We start from the raw sequence: 20,204 nt of genomic DNA, 5'->3' as shown, positions 1-20,204 counted from the left end.
GTTGGTCAGCGTGGTGGTTGGTTGGCCTGGAAAGAGCCATACGACCTGGATGGTCAATCTAGATGGTCGGTCAACTTGGATGATAGACCTGCATGATCGACCTGAGAAAAGTCGTTCAGTAGACTATGTTAGGAGGACCATGCGACATATCGACCTTGGAAGAGTCGATCTTGCAAAAGAGCTGTTTGATTCACGAGTTGGAAGGACCATCCGGATCCAGAAATCAACTTTTGAGAACAAAATTTCGAAACATATATAATACACTATGGATTGAGTGTTCTCGACTAAACTTTTGAACAGAACAAAATTTCTACAACAAACTTTCCAAATATATATGATACATTATGGAATGGTTTAATCGAATAAACTTTTGAATTAAATGTTTTTTTAAATAAAAATTAAAATTAGTTCTTTAAAATTTTTACCAATTTAATTTTCTGAATTTTTGAGTATATTTAATGTTTTAAACATTTTTTAAATTAACAGTAGAAATATATTAAATTGTTTGAATTAATTTAATTTTTTAAATTTATTTGATCTTTTAAATATATTTTTTTTAATTAAAATGTAAAAATATATCAAAAATTATACATTGATATTATTATATGAAACATTAAATAAATTTAATAAAATTTGATAAAATAATATTATATGTTTTAAATTTAAAGAACTAATTGAAAAAGTTTTAATAATAAATTACACAATTAAAAATAGATTGACAAAACTTTTGTATTCTCTTCCTCCAGGTGCACCCCTCTCCTCTCCTCTCCTCTCCTCTCTTCTTTTCTCTTCTTCTCACCATCAATTACCTCTTATCCAATTTTTTTAAAGTTTACACAGAAAGTAAAAGGAAATGCTGGAAAGACCCACACAGTCCTGCACCCTCTTCCCTCTCACGCATAGCCTACTTTCCTACTCCAAGCAGATTCCCTCCTCCATTATTTATTTATTTTTCTCTCACTAGACACATATTTCTCATACTAAACTCTATGGAAAATAAAACAAAAAGATGTATTATAAAATTTATAATTTAGTATATATTTTTTATTTGTGTTTTGTAGTATATAATTTGAAACAGTTTTATATTATAGATTATAGTCAGTAATTTAAAATTTTTTAAAAAAAATTTGAATTGTATAATTCAGAATATAAAATAAAAAAATATATTTTGAATCGATAATTTAGAATGTAAAATTTATATTTCAGATTTTATATTGTATTTTCAATATTATATTTGGAACTGTGTAATTCAGAATACAATTTTTGTATTTTTATTGCATATTCCGAAATTCAAATTTAATAATGTTTGAAGGTGCATGAAAATATTATGGAAGTGCAAGAAGAAATTCCTCAACAGATATTTAAATAGTGGCCAAGACTGGCTTTGGGGGTGCCTCGTCTTCCCAACTTGGTATGATTAGGAAGAAAGCAACTTCTTCCTGCAACTCCATAAATTTCCTATTGCACTCTCATTTTTTTTTCAGTTTGTACTTCACGGATTGTATAATTTGAATGTAAATAATAATTTTTAGATCGTGTAATTCAAAAGTTATTGAAGAGGGTTAAGAAAATAGCTTTTGGATTACACAGTCCAAAAGTTATTTAGCTTTCGGATTACACATTTAAGAAGTATTTTTTGTCTTTTAGATTGTGTAATTCGGAAGTATTTTTTTTAAGAAAGAAAATGACATCGGGATTATATAATCTAAAAGTTGTATTTTTTTTATATGGGGAAGGGGAAATTTATGAAGATCCAGCAAGAAACTGACCAAGAAGAAAGCTATGAACACGAAGAAAGATGGACTTGAAAGAGGTTTTGTTTTGAAAAGTGAATAGATAACGAAAGGCTAGCACCATTTCAAATTTTCAGATTTCATTTTCCATAACACATTAAAACAAATCCAGAATTTATTTTTTCCGGAAAACAATATGTAAGGGCCTAGAAAATTATAAGCCCATTGGGCCCAGTTGGAGGCAGGCAGGCCCAAACTAAGGGAACATGACCTTAGCAAGGGTCTTTCCCCAAATTGTCAGATTCTTCTTTCTGTTTTCCTTTTTCACTCTAAAAAGAAACTCTTGCCCTAAAAGTTTTCTCTGCCTTCTCTCTAGATACCCAGAACCTTGAACCATAGAAAGTTGATTCTGGTGCTACCTAAGCGTCTGCGGAGTAGAGGGTTTCATTTCTACCGAACGTTCTCTTCATTCTGAACGGTAAGTTTCCTTTTTCCTTTCTCTTTCCCTGTTCTAAAACCTAGGGCATGCAACTTTACTGGGTTCACGTGCCTTGTACATTATTCCTTCCATTCTCTGTCTATTCGAGCTCTAAGAGCTATGTTCTATCACCAATTTGGTGATCTGTAGGTTCTGTCAAGTTTCGCTCTGTGTGGAGGGTGCTGTTAGGGCACTCCAGTAGGATATATTGCTCAACTTCAAGGTAAGGGGAGATAACTCTGCTTGTTTGATTGGATGGTTTAATGTATTTCCGATTGATTTCATGTGTGATGTGATAAATACATCTTTGTTACTTGTAGAGTTCGATTAGGCTTTCTTTTGGTCTCGTTTAGTTTTTATTGGGTTATCTGAAGAATGTTTCGTAAGCCATATGATAGGGATGTTAAGCACTTATGATAATGGTTGTTGTCTTGTTCAGTATATTCATGGTTTTAATTCTCTTTGAAAAATATTGGTTACGTATGTGCTTTGTCTGGGGTGTTTATGGCCATGAATCTGGTTTTTGTGACGTTTGCGGGATCATAAAATCTTTAGAGAATCCATGGGTCTTATAGGTTGGGGTACATGAAGAGTAGAGTTGAGAAAGTACGTGGACGTGATCAAACTGTGGTGATGGAAGAAAAACTTGGATCACTGGAAAATGGGTTTGATGTTTTATGTAATGTAATGTGTTGTGTGCAGAGGTGAGAGAAACCAAATGGTTTCGCATACTGAACATAATCAAGTTCATGAAATAAATTGGTGAAAAGGATTTTTGGGGTTGGAGCGCCGTCCAGGTTCTTAATGAGTGAAAGTGGTGTGGGGCCTTTAAGGTTTACACAAAGTAGAAGTGAAGGAAAAATGTAAGTTGTTAAAAGAGAAGGGAGGGGCCATGTGTGATTAAATGAAATTAGAAATAAAATTGAATATGGAAAAGGTTGGAGTGTTACGTATGCTGTAGGAATTCCTTTGGTTTTAGTTCAGTTTTGTGATTTTGTATGCTATATAATAATATATTATATAAAGTTATCATAATTGTTATTTGATTGGTATTCTTATAATACTATTTTATGATATTCGTTATGGAGTTACAGTGATGTGATATTTTAAATAGACGACGTATAGTATATTTAATATAAGGATTTTAGAGAAGTGCAATATCTGTTTTTATATATATAAATCTTTTGAAATATAATTAAATACTATATTATAGAAATTAAGGGAAATTAGGATAATATAATAAGAAGTTTGTTTTGGAGAATCTGTACAGAAACTGAATAAACTATAAAAGTATAAAATAAATAAAGTAAATTGTTTTAATGTTGGAAAACTTATTTATTTAGTGTTATTTAAATGGTGGTTTAGATTTTATGATGATATTATGTACTTAATTAAATTAATTTTATTTGTGGGGATGTATTATTTTACAAGAAATTGTAGAGTTTTATGGTGTGATCGAGACAACATGACAGTATTGTCTATTTGAGATGGTTTTCGGTTTAGTGTTATGTTGTTTGATTGACAGAGTGTCATGTATGTCCATATATTTGAATTGTGTGGCTTGAAATAATATGATTGCAAATTGTAATGATGAAATTGAGTGTGAATTGGACATCTCAGGGTGAGATGATTGAAAGTGATGTGTGAGGTGTTAATGTTGTTCTGTATAACTGTATGGAGCTTTGAAATGGTATGTCTATCCCTACACTCAAAGCACTGTTCATGCTCAAATAGAGAAGAACAGTGTGAGTGGTGAGAGTAGAGGGAGGTCCTCGTCTATAGTCTTAGAGTTTAGACATAGACAGATTGGGGGATTTACCTTGCATAGTGTTGGGGAGTGCCAGCTGAACTACGCAAGTGCAAAGACGACCAATAGTTCGACAGTTATACTAATCCGGATGAGTCGCGTGAGTGTTTGAGTCATGGTTTAAAGTGTTATGTATTAACTGTTTTATATGTACTAAGCATGATGATTATTAATTAATTGAACAATATGATTATTGCCTGTTTAGTTAGCTCACCCTTGCTTCTGTGTTGTGTGCTGCTTGTGTATGTTTTTCTTTGCGATGATCATCCTCTTGGATGGGAGCAGATGTTGTTGAGGAAATACCTCTGGAGCAAGAGCTGGAGGAGAATGATGCTGCTGCACAGTCTACTTAGGATTTACATATTTAAACCTTTGGATATTAAATACTTTAAACTGTCTAAGTATGAAACTCTGTATTATATTTTGGATGACTGTATTTCCGTATTTAATTTCAAGTCATACTCTAACTGTTCTCTTTATTGGGAATGTTGACTCCTAAATTATATGATGTGGTTATTATATTTTGGGATGTCACATTTATGGTATCAGAGCAGTTTCTGTCTTTAGAAAATCCTGTAGGGTATGTGTGTGCCATGCTTATGCTTGTGTACTCTGAGAAATGTCTAAATCGTTGTCCTTATTTATTTGAGATGGGCTAATTTTTCCCCCTCTGTGTGAACAGAAGATGGCACCTAGGCATCCTCCTCCTCCTCCTCCCCCACAGGCCGATCCATCTGACTCTAATCAGATGTTAAATGCGGTGCTTCAGGCGTTACAGCAACAACATGCTTCTTTGGTGCAGCAGAACACTATTGCACTACAAAACCTGGAAGCCGCTAGGATATCGGCTGAGAATGCTAGAGTGTCATCTGAGAACACTCAAAGGCAGTTAATGGAAGTGTTGACTAGCGGCAGGGCCACTCCAGGTGCTTCCTCCTCCGCTATGCCTGTACAAGAGTGGAGTTTGGAAAATTTCCTCCAACATCACCCAGCCAGATTCACTGGGAAATGCAGCCCTGATGAAGCTGACCATTGGTTTAGGGACATGGAGAGAATCTATGAGGCTAAGGGGTGTCCTGATGAGAGGAAGCTGGCCTACACTCAATATCTGTTGACCGGGGAAGCTGGCCACTGGTGGAGCAGTATGAAGATGATATTGGAAGGGAGTGAGACTCCTATTACTTGGGAGCTGTTTAGGGTCAAGTTCTACACTAAGTACTTCCCTGACAGTGTCAGATTTGCTAAAGAGGTAGAATTCTTAGAGCTGGTACAGGGCAACAAAACAGTATCAGAATATGCTGACAGTTTCAAACATCTACTCCGCTTCAACACTATGGCGGTAGATGAGGTGTGGCAATGCAGGAAGTTTGAAAATGGCTTGAGGAGTGATATCAAGCTGCTTGTGAAGGGGTTACGCATCAGAGAGTTCCCGACTCTGGTGGAGATGGCCCGTGATCTAGAGAAGACGAAGAGGGAATCTGAGGGACAACAGAGTCAGCCTGCTAGGAGTGGGGGATCATCTGGGTCTCGTGGTGGACTTAGCACTAGGAAGACCCCTTACACTAGACCATCTCTTTCTTCTGGGTCTAGGGGTTCATCCTCTCAGCCATCAGTACAGTCAAGACCAGTGAGGTCATCTAGTACCATTAGATGTTTTGGTTGTGGAGGGCCTCATTACCGGAACAACTGCCCTCTGACTAATGGTGCAAGGAAGTGTTTCAATTGCGGAAAAGAGGGACACATTGCTGCTAAGTGCACCTCTACAGCTGGGTCAGGACCGCAGGCGCAGAGGACTCGTTTGCCTCCAACCAGGGGAGGTGGTAGACCTCAGGCGGTGGGCAGAGTATACGCCATGACAGGATCAGAGGCAGTCAGCTCAAGTAACCTCATCATCGGTGGTTGTTTGCTTCTTGGTGTACCTTGTGTGGTGCTTTTTGATTCGGGGGCAACACACTCCTTCATATCGGAGGTGTAACACCCAAATATTTTAAAGGGTATTACTGATAGTAGAGACTAAATTAATTCGATATCTCATATAAACAATCAAACTTTATTTCAATTACTCCAAAGTACAATACCAAACTTACAAACTTTAAACAATATAGTCTTCACCGTTGACATTTCAACTTTTAAATTTTACACAACATAATCTTCCCAATACAAATTTATTCTTTTTACAAAAATCCATGAAAGGTTTTCCCCGCATCTCTCTCATCTCTAAGCTTTTTCAACCACATTTGCAACATTATCTAATCACATATAACATGAGTTATATGATCATAGCATAAACAAATAAGGGTAAGCCAACCATATCAAATCAATCATTAAACTTGTAATAAGAATAGTTTAATCATTTATTTCTACAATTACTCAAATATCATTACCCCGATGTCATTAATTCATCATTATCAAAATCATCTTCCTCAATTTCATAAACCTTACAATTTATACTATGCTTACTCACGAAGCCTTATGGTCAGACCGCTCTCTGCCTGCTTCCTTAAGCCTCACCTGTATACTATGTCTTACTCTCTGAAGCCTTATGGTCAGACCGCTCTCTGCCTGCTTCTATAAAACTTATGAACCACATATTTATGTCAAAGCCTTATGGTCAGACCACTTGCTGCCTGCTTTCATTAACCTCAGGTGTTACTTTGTTCATACCAAGCTCTCATGGTATAACCGAACATACTACTTCCCGTAGGAAACATCATTTCATAAGCAATAATTTCTTATATCCACTCCAACATTTCATCACATCAACATTTCATACTCTCTTATCCACTCCAACATTTCATCAAATCAACAATTCATAACCTCTTCTCCACATAACTCAATCATGTTCATTCTCTAATCATAATTTGACAATAACCTATTTTGGTGTCAATAAATTAAACATATCGCCAGCTATCATACTTCATATTATAAACTCATTTTTGACCATAACGAGTATAACTCAACATATTTTCACCAATTAAAGATTCATAGATCAGCCAAAACATTTCATCATATCTTAGCCACTACGTATTAAAGTCTGAGCTCAATGTAACGATAAATAAAATATATATGAAGTTTTTACCATGATAACTTTATGCATCTCCAATTAACTTATTTTATTTTAATTTCATCCTATTAGAGATCTTTCTTTACCCCAATTGGTCACCGGAGAGGACCCAGATGTCTGAACGCATCAAACTCACCTTCGACGCCAACACATATGACTAGTCACAACTGACTGGACCAGGCCAGGGCTGCTCTATGATCAGGGATGTGCCAACTCAGGTTTTTAAGGTTCCTCTATCCTACCAACAAAGGGAGGCCTTCAATAATTAACAATTTATTTATTTAAATTATCTACCTTGTTCGCTTATGCTCTAAATCTAAAATGCCTAATTTTAATATTTTTACTTCCTCTTACAACAACCTCAAATAGTATCACTACATCTATTTAATACTCATATACAAGTTATTACAGAATCCTTACTCCAGACCTTCCAACAAGATCAATTTCAGCCAAGAAACTCATTCATGATAGAATTCATACAAGATAATTATAAACAATTACCCATAATAAGATATTACTATAAATGGTCATAGAAGAATACAATATTTGACAATCATAAGAATAATCTTAATATAAAAATTCATGGGAAACAAGAAGTTGAATCTGGCAGAGCCGGTTAGACAACTTCTAATCCTTCCAAAAATGCAATAAAATAAATAAGTAAAGCAATAAATAGTTTGGGGAAACAAGAAGTTGAATCTGGCAGAGCCGGTTAGACAACTTCTAATCCTTCCAAAAGTGCAATAAAATAAATAATTGAAGCAATAGAAAGTTTGGGGAAACAAGAAATTGAATCTGGCAGAGCCGGTTAGACAATTTCTAATCCTTCCAAAATACAAAAAAATAAACAACTGATAACATACAAGTGGCATAACATAATCAACATTACATTTTACAACTATCACACTTGGATATCAACACAAAGTATACTCTCATTTAAAATTTAAGATCATACAGAAACAAAATACTCCATATTCAAGATATAAGATCAGAAAAAACAAAATATAGCATATCCAAGACTCAAGATAATACAAAAGGAAATACTCAAAGTTAGCTCCCCTTACCTCTATTACAGACTTAATCCCCTCGTCCTCTGAAAACTTCCAGAATATCCCCTTTGAAATTCTTCCCACTCTCTTCTCCCAAAAATTTTCTAAGTTCTTTGGTGTAAATTTTCAGCCTCCCCCCCTTGGCTATTTATAGCAAAAAAATTTACTATTCATTTTTACTATTCATTTTAACTATTCATTTTTTTATTCATTTTACTATTACAAAAATAATTTTTTATTTGCAATTTGATAAATTCTGATCTCAAAGCTACGTGGAACACTTATCCTTTCCAAAAATATTTTTTTTTTTTTATCTAGTATTTAACTTACAAATATTTTTCAAGGATCTTACAGGAGGCATGTGTTGAGAAATTGGGTATGTCGGTAGAAGAGCTAGACGTCGATCTAGTGGTGTCTACACCAGCATCAGGGTTAGTCAGGACGTCTTCTATGTGTGCCCGTTGTCCGATCGTCGTAGAGGGACGTCGGTTCAAGGTAAACCTCATCTGTTTACCTTTGCAGGGGTTAGAGGTGATCTTGGGAATGGATTGGCTATCTGCTAATCGCATCCTCATCGACTGTGGTAATAAGGAGCTGATATTCCCCGATGAAGACGAGAACATGCCCCTGTCACTTGGGGTGTTGAGACAAGACCTTATAGAGGGTGCTTGTTGTTTCCTAATCATGTCTTACATGGACGGAGTTCAGGATCCAAACCTTTCAACTCCAGGAAATCAAAGTGTGGATCTTCGGGTTGTGGAGGATTTTATGGACGTATTCCCTGAAGAAGTTCCTGGCCTACCTCCTCCGAGAGAGGTAGAGTTTTCTATAGACTTGGTCTCCAGATCAGGACCAATTTCTATAGCCCCGTACCGAATGGCGCCAGCAGAGTTAGCAGAATTGAAGAAACAGATTGAGGAGCTGCTAGAGAAGCAGTTCATTAGGCCCAGTGTCTCACCTTGGGGTGCACCAGTCTTGTTGGTGAAGAAGAAGGATGGCAGCTCCAGATTATGTGTTGATTATAGGCAACTGAACAAACTCACGATCAAGAACAAGTATCCGTTGCCTAGGATTGATGATCTGTTGGATCAATTGCATGGAGCCACTGTGTTTTCCAAGATTGACTTGAGATCAGGCTACCATCAGATCTTGGTGAAGGCGGATGACGTACAGAAGACAGCCTTCAGATCCAGATATGGCCATTACGAGTATGTGGTCATGCCTTTTGGGGTGACTAATGCTCCCGCCATCTTCATGGATTACATGAACAGGATCTTCAGACCTTTCTTAGATAAATTCGTGGTTGTTTTCATAGATGACATCCTGGTTTATTCTAAGACTCGAGAAGAGCATGAAGATCACCTTAGAACAGTCCTGGGAATCTTGAGAGAAAGAAAGTTATATGCAAAGCTGTCTAAGTGTGAGTTCTGGATGGGTGAAGTGCCTTTCTTGGGGCATGTTATCTCGGCTGGTGGAATTGCTGTTGATCCAGCCAAAGTACGAGCAGTGATGGAGTGGGAGAGGCCTAAGACAGTTACAGAGGTCAGGAGCTTTGTGGGCTTAGCAGGCTATTATCGTCGCTTCATTGAGAACTTTGCTCGGATAGTAGCGCCGCTGACCCAATTGACCAAGAAGGATCAGCCCTTTGTTTGGACTGATAGGTGTGAGGCTAATTTTCAAAAGCTAAAGCAGAAGTTGACGAGTGCACCGGTGTTGATTATTCCTGACGCAGGAAAACCCTTTGAGGTTTACTGTGATGCCTCCTACCAAGGATTAGGATGTGTATTGATGCAAGAGAAGAGAGTGGTCGCTTATGCCTCCAGACAACTCAAGGTACATGAGAAGAATTATCCCACTCATGACTTGGAGTTGGCTGCGGTTGTTTTTGCATTGAAGATCTGGAGACATTACTTGTATGGAGCTCAATTTCAGGTGTTCAGCGACCACAAGAGTTTGAAGTATCTGTTTGATCAGAAGGAACTGAATATGAGGCAAAGGAGATGGATGGAGTTCCTCAAAGACTATGAATTTGAACTCTTGTACCACCCGGGGAAAGCAAATGTAGTAGCTGACGCTCTGAGTCAGAAATTGGTGCATGTTTCTTGCTTGATGATTAGAGAGTTGGAATTAGTAGAGAGCTTCAGAAATTTGGGATTGCAGGTGGAGTTTGAAGCTGATAGTATTAGATGCGGTAATTTGGTGGTGTCCAATGACTTGTTGAAGAGCGTTCAAGAAGAGCAATTGAAAGATGTTGAGCTTCAAACGTCAGCTAGTTTGATTGGGACTGAACAAGGTAAAGATTTTACTTTGGGGGCTGATGGCATTTTGAGGTTCAAAGGCAGAGTCTGTATCCCTAGCAATTCGGGATTAAAGAAGTTGATCATGGAGGAAGGTCATAAAAGTCGTTTTAGCATGCACCCCGACATGACTAAAATGTATCAGGACCTCAAAGAATCTTTTTGGTGGTCTGGAATGAAGAGAGATGTAGCCCAATTTGTGGCTTCTTGCTTAACCTGTCAGAAAGCTAAGGTGGAGCATCAAAGACCTGGAGGTTTGTTACAGCCTTTGGAGATTCCGGAGTGGAAATGGGATAGCATAGCCATGGATTTTGTTACCCATTTACCACGCACGGTGAGAAGTCACGATGCGGTGTGGGTGATTGTAGACCGGTTGACCAAGAGCGCCCACTTCTTGGCAATCAACCTGAGGATGTCTATGACAAAGCTGGCACAACTTTATGTTAAGGAGATTGTGAGACTTCATGGAGTACCTTCCAGTATTGTGTCGGACTGAGACCCTAGGTTTACTTCCAGGTTTTGGCAAACACTGCAGAGTGAAATGGGTAGCAGACTACAGATGAGCTCGGCCTATCATCCCCAAACTGATGGGCAGTCGGAAAGGACGATTCAGTCGCTTGAAGATTTGTTAAGGACTAGCATCTTGGATCACCTAGGGGTTTGGGATGAGGTGTTACCCCTGGTGGAATTCACCTATAACAATAGCTATCAGGCTAGTATCGGGATGGCGCCATTTGAGGCCTTATATGGGAGGCGTTGCCGAACCCCTTTGTGTTGGTTTCAGGAGGGTGAGTCCTTGTTGACTGGGCCAGAACTTGTACAACAGACCACAGATAAAGTAAAGTTGATTCAGGAAAGAATGAAGGCGTCTCAGAGTCGACAAAAATCGTATGCTGATCGGAGACGAAAACCATTAGAGTTCGCAGTTGGGGATCATGTGTTCCTCCGAGTGACTCCTACTACTAGGGTAGGAAGAGCCATTCGTGCTAGGAAATTATCTCCTAGATACCTTGGTCCTTACCAGATTTTGAGACGTATAGGATCGGTTGCCTATGAGATAGCCATGCCGCCTCGACTTGCAAATCTCCATCCAGTCTTCCATGTATCTCAACTCCGAAAGTATGTGCCCGACCCTTCACATGTATTAGAGGCTGAAGATGTCCAAGTTAGGGAAGACTTGTCAGTGGAGGTACAACCTATTAGTGTTGAGGAAAGACAAACCAAACAGCCCCGGGGGAAGACGGTCAGACTCGTCAAGGTAATTTGGGATGCTAGGACAGGCGACTCTACCTGGGAGCTAGAAGACAAGATGAAGGAATCCTATCCCCACCTATTCTCTGGTAAGTCTAATTTTCGAGGACGAAAATTTTAAATTGTTGGGGAGAATGTAAGGGCCTAGAAAATTATAAGGCCATTGGGCCCAGTTGGAGGCAGCCAGGCCCAAATTAAGGGAACATGACCTTAGCAAGGGTCTTTCCCCAAATTGTCAGATTCTTCTTTCTGTTTTCCTTTCTCACTCTAAAAAGAAACTCTTGCCCTAAAAGTTTTCTCTGCCTTCTCTCTAGATACCCAGAACCTTGAACCATAGAAAGTTGATTCTGGTGCTACCTAAGCGTCTGCGGAGTAGAGGGTTTCATTTCTACCGAACGTTCTCTTCATTCTGAACGGTAAGTTTCCTTTTTCCTTTCTCTTTCCCTGTTCTAAAACCTAGGGCATGCAACTTTACTGGGTTCACGTGCCTTATACATTATTCCTTCCATTCTCTGTCTATTCGAGCTTTAAGAGCTATGTTCTATCACCAATTTGGTGATCTGTAGGTTCTGTCAAGTTTCGCTCTGTGTGGAGGGTGCTGTTAGGGCACTCCAGTAGGATATACTGCTCAACTTCAAGGTAAGGGGAGATAACTCTGCTTGTTTGATTGGATGGTTTAATGTATTTCCGATTGATTTCATGTGTGATGTGATAAATACATCTTTGTTACTTGTAGAGTTCGATTAGGCTTTCTTTTTGGTCTCGTTTAGTTTTTATTGGGTTATCTGAAGAATGTTTCGTAAGCCATATGATAGGGATGTTAAGCACTTATGATAATGGTTGTTGTCTTGTTCAGTATATTCATGGTTTTAATTCTCTTTGAAAAATATTGGTTACGTATGTGCTTTGTCTGGGGTGTTTATGGCCATGAATCTGGTTTTTGTGACGTTTGCGGGATCATAAAATCTTTAGAGAATCCATGGGTCTTATAGGTTGGGGTACATGAAGAGTAGAGTTGAGAAAGTACGTGGACGTGATCAAACTGTGGTGATGGAAGAAAAACTTGGATCACTGGAAAATGGGTTTGATGTTTTATGTAATGTAATGTGTTGTGTGCAGAGGTGAGAGAAACCAAATGGTTTCGCATACTGAACATAATCAAGTTCATGAAATAAATTGGTGAAAAGGATTTTTGGGGTTGGAGCGCCGTCCAGGTTCTTAATGAGTGAAAGTGGTGTGGGGCCTTTAAGGTTTACACAAAGTAGAAGTGAAGGAAAAATGTAAGTTGTTAAAAGAGAAGGGAGGGGCCATGTGTGATTAAATGAAATTAGAAATAAAATTGAATATGGAAAAGGTTGGAGTGTTACGTATGCTGTAGGAATTCCTTTGGTTTTAGTTCAGTTTTGTGATTTTGTATGCTATATAATAATATATTATATAAAGTTATCATAATTGTTATTTGATTGGTATTCTTATAATACTATTTTATGATATTCGTTATGGAGTTACAGTGATGTGATATTTTAAATAGACGACGTATAGTATATTTAATATAAGGATTTTAGAGAAGTGCAATATCTGTTTTTATATATATAAATCTTTTGAAATATAATTAAATACTATATTATAGAAATTAAGGGAAATTAGGATAATATAATAAGAAGTTTGTTTTGGAGAATCTGTACAGAAACTGAATAAACTATAAAAGTATAAAATAAATAAAGTAAATTGTTTTAATGTTGGAAAACTTATTTATTTAGTGTTATTTAAATGGTGGTTTAGATTTTATGATGATATTATGTACTTAATTAAATTAATTTTATTTGTGGGGATGTATTATTTTACAAGAAATTGTAGAGTTTTATGGTGTGATCGAGACAACATGACAGTATTGTCTATTTGAGATGGTTTTCGGTTTAGTGTTATGTTGTTTGATTGACAGAGTGTCATGTATGTCCATATATTTGAATTGTGTGGCTTGAAATAATATGATTGCAAATTGTAATGATGAAATTGAGTGTGAATTGGACATCTCAGGGTGAGATGATTGAAAGTGATGTGTGAGGTGTTAATGTTGTTCTGTATAACTGTATGGAGCTTTGAAATGGTATGTCTATCCCTACACTCAAAGCACTGTTCATGCTCAAATAGAGAAGAACAGTGTGAGTGGTGAGAGTAGAGGGAGGTCCTCGTCTATAGTCTTAGAGTTTAGACATAGACAGATTGGGGGATTTACCTTGCATAGTGTTGGGGAGTGCCAGCTGAACTACGCAAGTGCAAAGACGACCAATAGTTCGACAGTTATACTAATCCGGATGAGTCGCGTGAGTGTTTGAGTCATGGTTTAAAGTGTTATGTATTAACTGTTTTATATGTACTAAGCATGATGATTATTAATTAATTGAACAATATGATTATTGTCTGTTTAGTTAGCTCACCCTTGCTTCTGTGTTGTGTGCTGCTTGTGTATGTTTTTCTTTGCGATGATCATCCTCTTGGATGGGAGCAGATGTTGGTGAGGAAATACCTCTGGAGCAAGAGCTGGAGGAGAATGATGCTGCTGCACAGTCTACTTAGGATTTACATATTTAAACCTTTGGATATTAAATACTTTAAACTATCTAAGTATGAAACTCTGTATTATATTTTGGATGACTGTATTTCCGTATTTAATTTCAAGTCATACTCTAACTGTTCTCTTTATTGGGAATGTTGACTCCTAAATTATATGATGTGGTTATTATATTTTGGGATGTCACACAATCACTCCACTCTTATTACGGAACGGAAACTTTTGATGGGTGCAGCAAGAAATCTGATAGGGTGCAAGAAGCCATAGCCACCTCCTTCATATCAAAATAGATATTTGGAATTGTATTTTTTACATCCAGAAATATCAATTCTAGAATGAAAAGAGGTATATTTAGATTCTTTTAAGGTGCATGAAGTTGGATCAAGATAATGAGTGCACACATGGGTGGATCAAATGCTAAACATACTAGTTAGTAGAAATTGAAGACAACATTCTTGGGAATTAAGCCCTGAAGAAACCCAGACCCTGTTGATATAATATAACCAAAAGGACTTCCAAATGTTACAAGCATAGGCTCTTTCTCTGCTTCAACCATTTCATGATAGAATAAGTTAACTAAGTGGTGCAGACTACAGTTGGATTCCTTCTTGTCTCTACTCTTTCTATTGGTTTTAAAGAATGATTGATCTTTCAGATTGCAAGCTCATTATACCAATGAAATCAGAAGTTGGTTTTCTCCAGTATGAACTTTTTGAAATATGCTTAGTAAAATCAATTTCTTTTCTTTTGGACCAAAGCAGATTTCTTGGATGTATATGGCTGTCCTCAGATTAGAGATTCAGGTATTCTCACACTCTAAGTAACATACAACTCTCCTTGTTCTAGCAGTGTCAACTCTCTAAAACAGCTTCCATTTAATGCTAGCCGCATCAACTTTATATGCCATTTCTCAAAACAGTTTTAGGACAACACATTTTCACCCCACATGACCAATACGATTAGCATTAGACAGAAAATGGCTAATATAAATGGCCCTGAGGAAGTATACCTGGATAAAAAATCATAAGAAAATTCCGTGGCTAAAGGGAGCAAGCATTGTTTATGCATATAATAAATTAATTGTTTGCATATGAATAATGCCTTAACTTGATTGCGATGGAAGCTGTTTTAGTATCAGTTCAAAGGTACTAATTTGAGATTATCAGCTAGATTCTATATATAGTGGAATGAATATTCTACATTTGTGCGTAAATGAGCAATTTACAATGAGGGAAAGCACATCAATATGCATAAATTTTCTCATGAAAAAATGTGACAAAGGACAGAAGAAGAAATCGGGTTGGCCTAAATATCTGAAAGTCCACTTCATGTTTGTATATTGGCATGTATAAAGCAGAACCAGTCAATGCTTCAGTTGCTGAGACAGCTTCTATAAAATCATGCTAAGTTGAAGAGAATTTGATCAGATCCAGTGCCTACTAATCCAAGACTTCAGATGGCCAAAGGCGTTTCCAAATGGCAATCTCAGCCTCACTCTTAATCTTTCTTATTCCTCCATAAAATCCATCAGCCTCATTTCCCTCCTCCCTATGGTCTTTCCTACTCACAGTTGTCTGCCTCCATCGTGAGCCAGGTGTGTAATGATTAAACTCTAGCACCACAGTGTCTGCAACCAACACATTTAGCATTAAGTAAGCTATGTTTGAATCTCAAGAAACCCCTCTCAGGGAGAGGATGTTATATAAAAATGTTAATTCCTAGACTCTTGTTGTAATCGCCTTTGACCACCTCTTCAACATCATTTTAGCAGTCAATGATTGCAACCTTTATAAATTTAAAATTTTCATCCAATTATGATTGATTGGTAAAATGTGAAAGACTTAAAATAACTAAATTTTAACGAAGCACAAGTTTGTTGGATTTCATTCTTCAGAATTCAAGGCAAGGAAAATAGGCCTTATCAACACAAAGCAACTAACCCCGTATTACTTGATTTTGTTACATAAGCATAATCATAAAATGAGTGCTATTGCTTATGAAGGGAATGTGAAATAAAATATTGCAACCGATACCTTATAAGGATGTCATGGTATATTCTATCTATATACTTAACAAGACCAGAAGACAAAAAACACTCTCTCCGTCCCAATAAGACCCTTTTAGTAATTCACACTCTTTAAGAAAACTAGTTAAAAACAATAAATTTGTCACTAATATGTATTTTTGTTTCAAAATTATCCTTACATTTTTTTGAGTTAAAGCAGTTGAAAGAGACTTCGGTATCGGTGAGGGACTTATATTCTCAAATCAGATTAAGAGGGAACAACTTTTTATGATTTATTTCAAATATTTAATTAAAGCCGTTTTAGGAAATAAATAAGTAATGCATCATTCCATTACAAATGGGTCTTATAAAACGGGACAATTTTTTTTTCTAAAAGGGTTTTATAAATAGGGATAGAGGAAGTAGTGTTCGGTTTATAAAAATCATGTTAGTCCCACAAAGCAAAAAGATTCCTAGCAGAGATGAAACAGCCTACAAAAGGAATCTAGTTCTTTAGCATAGTTAGCCATAAATGCCCACTGAGACACAAATTATCAATGTGTTGATGGAAATGATGACATACTGACCATGAATGTCTTGGGGACCAACCAAATAGCATAGCAGGTGGTCCATATTTAGATAGATTAGAATCCAGAAAGACCTAGCCAAACCTTTGGTCTGGCTGCCAAATTAAACTAACTACAAAAGCATGTCAATTTTTTTCAATGTATATCCACAATAATAATAATAATAATTGAAGATTGTAAAAATCTTAATATATTAAAAATAATAAACCAGCAAACTTTATGTGCTTCTTAATTTCTGCAAAATTCCTAAGCATCATCCATCTATATCCTACAACCATTTTTTCCCCAAGTTTGTTCCTTTCACTGATCGACAAGATTATCAATCATACTCAGAGGCAGAATATGGTCCTATTTTGCTAGAAGGGAAGAAAAGATGAATAAATTGATGATACATTTATAACCAAGAAAAACCAATGATTGATAATAGCAATCATCCAAAAGGAAGTTAAAAAATTAACTCACCACTTTTGTGACATCGGCAATAATTTTCACTCCCATTGCATGACTCCAGGTGGCCTACAACACCATACCACCAACCTGCCATTAAGGTGGAACTCGTCATGCAGCAATTCATTTTAATTTATTATAAGTTCATCATATACTTCTAATATGAAGAATACAAAGGCTCTTATATCAATCAAGGTATACAAGATTAAGGGCACAGCTTAGAATAATGTCAATAACACTCGAAAATGAGTTCTCAATCATCAACATCCCAACACAAGGGTATAAAGAAAATGAATAATTGAGAAAAATGGAGATCATTTTTATATATCAAAGGCTCAAAGTAGACCCAAATGCCCCTTTTGTTGACTCTGTTAATATATACACATGGTCCTGCAGTATGTAGTTATTCTCTTCAATGTTTAGTAAAACTTAAATGGTTCTTAGGGGTAGACCTTTTACCAGGATTAATGCAAAAATTAATAACACAAGATATTTGAGAATGGAACAAACCATAAGGAAATTCTTTATTTCTCCTCCACTGAATCTCTATATGATCACCCGGATACAAATCATTTAAACAGTCGGAGACATGAAGATCATGTGGAGAAGCATCAATAGGAGGGGCTCTTAGCCTTTCCCATGGGATGCCACACTCTTTAGCATCTGCTCTTCTTCCATGCGGAGGATACCTGTAGTAAGCAACAAATCAATAATTACGTCATCAGATCTAAATTTCATTTTATTTTCCTCTTACGCTTCTTTTAAAATATCTTCAAACTTGATAATGAAATCTCTAAGATTATGGAACTAATGTGAACATATGTATCTATAGACTATATGATCATCTTTAATCATGCCAATTACCTGGCTTGGAAAGTATCAGTTCGTGGATCATAGCTAATTGTAGCGTCATAGCAAGATAACATGAATCCAACATGACCATTCTACATCAACAACAGAAAAAATGTAACTTGTGAGAAAAAAAAAAACAGAACCCATGGTATATAATTGAAATTCAAGCAACTGGTTTTATTTGTAGCTAGCAAGGTAGGTGTAAGTTTTCAATAGAAAAGTAGAACAAAAGGGTTTGCACATATTACATACCTCACGGTTATAGACCTGAGCAGGAAAACAAAAGTTGCCCGACTCAATAGCAAGATACCAGTTCATGATTGAGTCAACAGGTAAAGAAGTCCTCTGCTTGAGGCTATTATTTTCATCAACCTTTGGTCTCATCCATTGCAAAGGCCAACGAAGAGACCAAAATCTCATCAAGCCCCTTTGCCTGCCATGTTTAAGACCCCCAACATTCCTTTTGGAAGCAACATGCCACTTCCACTCCCTGTAAGCAGCAGGACCAATAACACTACCCCACTTCTGCTTCATGTGCCTCTCCCAAAGGTGATCACTCACACATCTCTCCCTCAAATAGCGGCAAACGGCAACCATTTGGCACAATGAAGAAGGAGGTAACCTTTCAAGAATGCAATCCAAGGCCAACTCAGGCAAATCCAAAACTGACATGCCATGGCTTTCCTCAACATTCTCTACTCTTGAAGTCAGGCTCTTCCTCACCAGAGACATTCCTGCAGGTATTTGACAAACAAATCCAAGCCAGAAGCGGTTTCTGAACAGCTTGGAGATTGTTCTCACAGACAACTCTTGAGAAAACAAAAGGAGTAGCAACCGCATCTCAGTTGCCCATGATGGGAGAGGTCTGAGAAGGAGGGACTTTAAAAACAAGAAGAAGGAGATGCAAGTGATGAAGTAAAGTAGCATTAGAATATTGAAAGTTTTTTACGGGTCAAAATTGGATTTGGCATATGTGATGAGAGAGAGAGAGAGAGAGAGAGGCAGGCTAGACTGTAGATAGAGTCAGTGGAGAACCCAATTGCGGAAAGGCAATAGCTTATAAGAAGAAACCTCACTATTAACCAAAACTGAAGCGAAGTTGGTATCTTCAAACACCTTTTTAAAGATGGGTTTTATTTTGGTTCAAAGAAACCCACCAAAACCCCAATGGTGGGCCTTCTACCCAAAGTTTGAACAAGATTCACAACCACGCAGACCGACGAACTTGGGTGGAAATTGCCTTGACTTGAAAGCCTGAACCACTGTTATGCTACTATGTAGAGTAGAAAAGAAAGAAAAGTAAAAGATTAAACAAGCCTATGAAACAGTTTTCTCCCTCTTATTGGCTTACAACAGGAAAAAGGAGCACAAGCGTACATACGAAGTTAACAGCTGTCATTCAATGAAAGATTGAATCTATAGCAATGGGTCCTATGAAGGAGTTGAAGCAAGGAAGTTAAATAAGGTGGGGCACCAAGATCTGTAACAGGGTTTTTGACACCTGGAAAATGGGATTAGCAAGACAAGAACGATAGGAAAAAAAAACAGAACAAAGATGAAGATAAGTCTAGATGCAAAGACCCATATCTAAAGAATCTCTGGGGCAATTGAATAATTAATCCTGTTATGGGAATATTTTGTTCCTATAACAGATCCGTGGTAGTTGCAATTGACGCAGTAATTGGTCCACACACCCCAAGAAAATGGAAACAAAAGAAGGCCAAAGGACAACAATTCTCGGGGTGGTGTGCACATGAACAGAAGAGGATTGATTAAAAGGTATTAATGGTGGTAGTGATGGTGGAGATGAATATTGAAGAAGGGAAGAGGGGTGTTGTACGGTGGGGTAGGTGGGTAGGTCCTCTCCTCCACCTCCTTGCCCTTCACCTCACCTCACCACATACCATTTAAGCTCTATATTCAAGGGATCCCCAGCCTCGTACTGCTTTGTCTCTGGGGCAATTTAGCAAACAGTTTATAGGTAAAAATGGATAAGAGAATGATTTATTTATTTTAGAAAGAAAAAAAATACATGGGCGGCTATGGTTAAATTAAAGTAACA

The 20,204-nt window shown here is 37.1% G+C and overlaps 1 protein-coding gene across 1 annotated transcript; it reads right to left on the bottom strand.

Moving 5' to 3' along the window:
• Positions 1-15,288: 15,288 nt before the first annotated feature.
• LOC148192516 (F-box protein At2g26850-like) lies at positions 15,289-19,288 on the bottom strand. The gene is made up of 5 exons (XM_088099530.1): positions 18,395-19,288; positions 18,155-18,234; positions 17,801-17,979; positions 17,306-17,380; positions 15,289-15,878 (listed from the first exon to the last, which is right to left on the bottom strand). The coding sequence occupies exons 1-5, from the start codon at positions 19,067-19,069 to the stop codon at positions 15,691-15,693; spliced, it is 1,197 nt and encodes a 398-aa protein (XP_087955656.1). The 5' UTR covers positions 19,070-19,288; the 3' UTR covers positions 15,289-15,690.
• Positions 19,289-20,204: the final 916 nt, after the last annotated feature.

This window comes from Vigna umbellata, chromosome 9 (assembly GCF_029865625.1).
Source record: "Vigna umbellata cultivar VRB3 chromosome 9, Vumbellata_1.0, whole genome shotgun sequence".
In the NCBI taxonomy this organism is placed as follows: domain Eukaryota; kingdom Viridiplantae; phylum Streptophyta; class Magnoliopsida; order Fabales; family Fabaceae; genus Vigna; species Vigna umbellata.
The sequence above is the reverse complement of the archived record's forward strand: the minus strand, read 5'-3'. Positions and strand labels throughout refer to the sequence as shown.

Bases quoted from the DNA above. Each gene is read 5' to 3' on its own strand.
- LOC148192516 (XM_088099530.1), bottom strand. From the start codon at position 19,069: ATGCTACTTTACTTCATCACTTGCATCTCCTTCTTCTTGTTTTTAAAG. The intron at 18,235-18,394 runs GTATGTAATATG...TTGTTGATGTAG, and splicing joins CTCAGGTCTATAACCGTGAG to AATGGTCATGTTGGATTCAT. The intron at 15,879-17,305 runs GTGAGTTAATTT...TGTTGGTTGCAG, and splicing joins TTGCCGATGTCACAAAAGTG to ACACTGTGGTGCTAGAGTTT.